Source organism: Cryptomeria japonica, chromosome 8 (assembly GCF_030272615.1).
Source record: "Cryptomeria japonica chromosome 8, Sugi_1.0, whole genome shotgun sequence".
In the NCBI taxonomy this organism is placed as follows: domain Eukaryota; kingdom Viridiplantae; phylum Streptophyta; class Pinopsida; order Cupressales; family Cupressaceae; genus Cryptomeria; species Cryptomeria japonica.
The window spans coordinates 744,344,266-744,350,023 of record NC_081412.1 but is presented as its reverse complement, the minus strand read 5'-3'; the positions used below and the strand labels follow the sequence as shown (position 1 = coordinate 744,350,023).

Here is a 5,758-nt window from a genome sequence, read left to right as displayed (position 1 = left end):
AATTTAAGCATTTATTTTGTCCACCCACTTTTTATAGTAAATATCATTTTATAGATTATTCAACACATTAAAAACTTAAAAACACAAAAACAAATAAAAAATCAAAAATAAACACAAAAACAAAAACAAATAAAAAAACCCCAAAAAACATAAAGTTGAAAGAACAACAAATATTAACATTATTATAGTGAAATTAGTCATTAGTTTACTAAGGAGAGCCAATACATAGGCACCCTAACTTCGCCTGTCCACGTGGACGGCCATGTCTACCCCAAGACCCAAAATAATTTGGCCACGAAAACCTGCACATATAATTTTTTATTGAGTACGTGTCCATATGCCACGTGTACTGGTCGGATTAGTTTCCGACATTTATTTTAGTGATATAGCTCGTCCAATTGCTCATTATTTTCGTTTAAGTAAAGCATCTTGCGCGTGAAAATAACTGTCCAGTGCGTTGTAAACGTGTGTTCTTAAATTATTATTATTATTCTATTATAATTACAGTGTTATAAACGTGTGTTCTTAAATTATTATTACTCTATTATCGAGGCGTAAGTTGAACGAGTTTAATATTACAGGAGATAAAATATGTTTTCCTAAGGAGTTTTGTTGAATATATTATTGATGCGCCATGCATTACGCGTGAACGTTACTCGTGTGGTCCAGCACAAATATTTTTACCATTTCCATTTTTTATAATATTTGACAAGACTACTCATCATTCTCCATTCATGTATCTTCGGTGAGAGCATTCATTACATTGGCCGAGTAATATAATAATAATAATAAGCGCGATGAACAATTGAACAGTGCCGTACTTCAGCTGGCAAGTCTCATTCTGCATTTGTCACCTTTCTGACCGTCACATGCAAAAACATCCCCTTTCCGTTCCTTGTAGTTGTCGCTAAGGTACAAAGTGCCTCATACAAAGACTATAAACAACCCTACCAAGAATATAGACCACTATATTCCAAAAAATCAGAAGTACAATAATGAATTTTTTGAACAATGAAATAGAGGCTAGTGACAAGATTAATAATTATTATGAGCATGTAACTCCTCCCTCTGCACTCCATACAGCATTATTTTCGTCAAATTTCACCTCGCTTGAAGGAAGACTATCTGAGCTATGATTACCAGATAGACTATCTGAGCTAAGATTACCAGAGAGCTTTTTGCATAACTGCACACGCAAACATGATAAAGAAATCATCACTCCAAGAATATATTACTTCTAAAGAGTTAAGCATAAATTATTGTTGTGAACTTTTGATGAAAGGGGTAAAAATATTTTTATTTTTATTTTTACCTCTCTGTAAAGGGCTACATCTCCGGATGATTTACGGAGCTCAACCACGTGCAAGCTAGGGGTTACCTCGAAAACCTGAAAAAAATGATAGTACATTACTAAGCACGCCTATGCTTAATTTACTTTTTCTATTTTCGTACTCGCCAAATTCTCACCTCCGTTGTAACCGACAGGTGTCCATTTTTGCTGGATTTAGGATTCGTTTGTCTTAACATGATCTGCAATAACGTGATCTCCATGTCAGAATATCAAATCAATTATGTACATCTCATTAGCTTTAAATTTAAGTAAAATAATTAATCAGATCCAATCGCATTGGAAAAGGTGACATTAATGTTTTTTCTTTGGCGAATCTAAATATAAAACTTGTTTTCTTGATAACGCTTATCGAATATTTCCAAAAGGTTATCCTAACAACAAATTTGTACTGTTCCGGCTAGATATTAAACGTATGAAATGATCAAAATGAATCCTAGATAATTTAAATAAAGCAGCAGACAAACCTTGCCATTCTTTTTCTGGACTTCAATTCCTCCCATGTCTTTCACCGTCTCCTCTATTTTCTCAATAATGTCTTTGGCGGGATGCATGGACATAAACCTGGTTTTCCTTTCTGCGGCATCCTGTAAATTGCAAAAAAAAAATTTCAGATATATATAAAGTGATTGTAATTTCTTTAACAGCAGAAAGTAAAGTAAAGTTTTACCTCTTCCTCAAAGAAACCCGAAAGATCAAGGCTGACAGACATAGCTATCAACTGAAATGCATTCATGTGAACTGGCCCAGTTTCCTCTGTCAGCAGATGCTCCTGCAATGTTAAAAAAGCAAAGAATTTCATTTCTTTCCATTGAGAAAGACACCACTAACGTCAAAAAAAAAGTTCAATTTTTTACTACTGCAACTCTTCCTCAATGAAAAGGAACTGACACTAGTTTATTTAAAGAGATAAAGCCTGCCGCTCGTCAGGACGGTAGGAAATATCGAAAGGACAAAGGTCACTGTTACAGATAAATAAAAAAGCATAAATGTCGAAAAATCTCTGGCGATTATCTCTGCCAACTGTACATCATCGTGGAGAGCCCTGAACCGCGCAGCGTCCGACGGGGACCACACGTCACTTCAATTTTCATTTGTTTGATTTAGAATTCTCGTTTGACTACGAATGTGTTTTTACCTCTGAATTGAAGGAAACTATTGGTGCACTCAATTAGATTTGAGGAAAACTATTGGTGCATTCAATTAGGTTTAAAAATCTTAATTTAGAAGAAAAAATCATGAATACTTCTTAAGAAAGGCTTAGGATCATAGGAGAATATACCAAGCTGGCATTATTGACTCTGGAATTTATATGATTTCAATCATGGGAAAAGATAAAATCGTGCATATCACAATAAACAAAAGATTTCTAGATGAGAGATATAGTTCATTAAATAGATACCAAGAAAATTGTGGTTGTTCTTTTTCAGGATAGTATTATATTGATTTTTTTATATCATTTCATTCATGTGATTTTGGGTTGTAATTTTTTATTATTGTTCAATAACTATAAATATTTGTTATTAATACTATATTTTAGATAAAATTCGAGCAAACTAGATCCATATCCAACTGTAATTTCATGATCTTAAAACTTACCTTCCTTTTTAATAATTAATCTTGAAACTTACTTTCCTTTCCTTGAACTTAAATTTTGGAAGTGTTTTAAATAGTAAAAAACTGTTTTTTTCTTTTCTTTAAATCGTAAAACTTTACTTTTTTAATTACCCCCAAACAGAACAACCAATTTTACTTTTCAACTGAGACCCCCTCAGAAGTAGTTTTTAGAAGCGTACCTCCGCATTTGTGAAAGCGGCATTCACATCATCCAGACTGGTGTCCTCCTCCTCCACAAGTTTTGCAGGGGAGTACCCTTCCTTGAACCACTCGTTTTCTATTATTTCTGGTATGGTAATTCTCTGTAGAAACCCAAAATTATTCAGATAATCATGTCCAGAATATATTTCCATTTCATATATCACCAAAAGGGTTATCCACACTATACCGTTTTCGGATTGGGATCGAGAATTCTTTTAATCAAGTTGCGAGCGCCGGGAGAAAGCCAATTAGGGCACTTGAAATCGCTTTTGAAAATCTGCACAACACATAATAATCTTATTCAATTGCCTTGTCAGAAATTTCACTGTATTTCTACTGTGCGTCTAACAATCATCAGAAAATAATTACCTCATGATAAAGATCTACAGGTAATAGCAGTTAAATATTTACCTTCTGATAAAGAACTGCAAGATTTCTGTCGTCAAACGGCAACCAACCCGTCAACAGAACAAAGAGAATTACACCACAAGACCATAGATCGGCGGTAGCCCCGTCGTAGCCTCTATCAGCAATCACCTGCACAAATCCAACATAATAAGGCAAAGAAATCTAGTCGTCTCCAACGATTGTACCTAATAACTCCAAAATCTTCTGTAAAAAGTAGCTGTGCTTCACCTCTGGGGCTACGTAGTTAGGGCTTCCACAAGTTGTGTGTAGCAGCCCGTCTGCCTGCAAAGATTTACAATACAACGGCGTCAAACACCGATCGGAATACTACTGCACATGAATTATATCAAATTCTTGCCATAAACATACCCTACACTGTTGCGGCAACGCACTGAGACCAAAATCGGAAACTTTCACATTTCCCTTGGCATCCAGAAGCACATTTTCCGGCTGAAAAAACATTATGAAAACTTGTCACTCACCACATTATTTTTTTTTCCAAAACCCTAAAAAACAGATGCAAACTGTGCCGATTATGAATATCTTACCTTCAAATCCCTGTGGTAGACACCTCTGCTGTGGCAGTATCCCACAGCGTCAATTAGCTGCTGGAAATACTTTCTGGCTACGTTTTCATGCAGTTTCCCGTTACACGCCTGAATCAAAAGATTCTATTAATAGCTGAAGACAAAGATACAGCAAGAAATGCAAAAGCTTTACGAAACAGCTTTACCACACTCACGATTTTGTCAAACAATTCTCCCCCAGTGACAAACTCCAGAACAATATATATCTTCCTCTTGCTCGCCAAAACCTGTCAGAAAATGACATCACAAATCACATCAGGTGCCTGTTAAAGCTGCCTTTGGAACTTCTCATCATAAAGCCTGCGCAAGCAAATACCTCGTATAATCTCACGACATTAGGATGCTTAATGAGCTTCAGCGTGCATATTTCCCGCTTAATCTGCACACACAACAAACAGATCACGTAGGCCAAATCAGCACATAAAATGACTACAATTCTTTCCAATCAAAACCTTTCTTTTTAAGCATCTCCTTACATGGCTAACGATTTTGTACTGGAAAACCTTCTCCTTGTCCAAGATTTTCACTGCATAGCTCTGCCCCGTTTCCACGTTAATGGCGTATTTAACCTTGGCGAAGTTCCCCTCTCCAAGAACCCTTCCTAGCTCATACTTTCCAATCCGGTTTTTTATGTTCATTCCCGTTTGCTTGTTCGCCAGAGGTGAACCCGGTGGATCTCCTTGCAGACCTAGACTTCAGCTGCAATCTTCAGAAGCAACACCACGTCTTTGAGCCCAGGTTCGAATCTCCAGACACAATTAACACAATCAGAGTATTTTCTTTTTCAGCGCTCCAGATATTCCTTTCTATAGCCAGAAGCTCCAGACACGCAAGGTCACACGGCTCTTGAACGATCGGCGACCCCAAATAGACAAAACCCTTCAAACAAATTAAGGGCAAATGAACAATTGAGACCTGGCGACTGGCTACTAGGAGCTGTAGAAGATGAGGCAGTGCCTGCCCGCTTTTATAGCTGGACGGCTGTGGGACCCACCCACACTATTACACGCCATGTGAAATATGAATATTCTTTCCCTTACCAGCCAAACAGGTGATACACATTGCAAGGCTGAAGCGAACAACGTGAATTATGTGGGCTTGACTCTTTAGTGAATTATTTATGACGCCCACATTACTTTTGGCTCTATTTCCACCTCGATTTCACCTTTCAAATCTAACATGAAGGAAATGCCACCCTCAGCTTCGTGATGAGAAAAATGTAGTGAGAAAAATTTTGAGAAAATTTTTTCTCCCTCTCTTTAAAATAGATAAAAATTTAAGAATGTGGTAGTTTTTTTAATTGATTATAAGTAGAAATAAGTATGTTGCTCAATAATATATTATTATATAGCATTGATCTAATAGATGAGAGGATGACTAGCCTTGTGGAGATCTTAGTGGTCTTCTCCATTTTCTTAATAGATATTCCAAATTTGTTTTCAAGATCATGAGTTGTTCTTATAGAGTGAAGACATAACATGTCCACATTGTTTTAGAAGGTAGTAGAAAGGTTTGTCATCCATTAGAGTAGAGGGCTTGAAAGGAAACTTTTTAATGATAAATTAGAGTAGAAAATATTATCAAACATCTTAATTTT

At 36.3% G+C, this 5,758-nt stretch overlaps 1 protein-coding gene across 1 annotated transcript; it reads right to left on the bottom strand.

Annotated features, from left to right (window-relative positions):
• Positions 1 to 664: 664 nt before the first annotated feature.
• LOC131061419 (CBL-interacting serine/threonine-protein kinase 26) lies at positions 665 to 5,105 on the bottom strand. Its single transcript, XM_057995076.2, has 14 exons — positions 4,638 to 5,105; positions 4,478 to 4,540; positions 4,317 to 4,388; positions 4,123 to 4,230; positions 3,944 to 4,024; positions 3,803 to 3,856; positions 3,578 to 3,703; positions 3,354 to 3,443; positions 3,145 to 3,267; positions 2,019 to 2,120; positions 1,816 to 1,935; positions 1,468 to 1,530; positions 1,313 to 1,387; positions 665 to 1,186 (listed from the first exon to the last, which is right to left on the bottom strand). The coding sequence occupies exons 1-14, from the start codon at positions 4,797 to 4,799 to the stop codon at positions 1,046 to 1,048; spliced, it is 1,380 nt and encodes a 459-aa protein (XP_057851059.1). The 5' UTR covers positions 4,800 to 5,105; the 3' UTR covers positions 665 to 1,045.
• Positions 5,106 to 5,758: the final 653 nt, after the last annotated feature.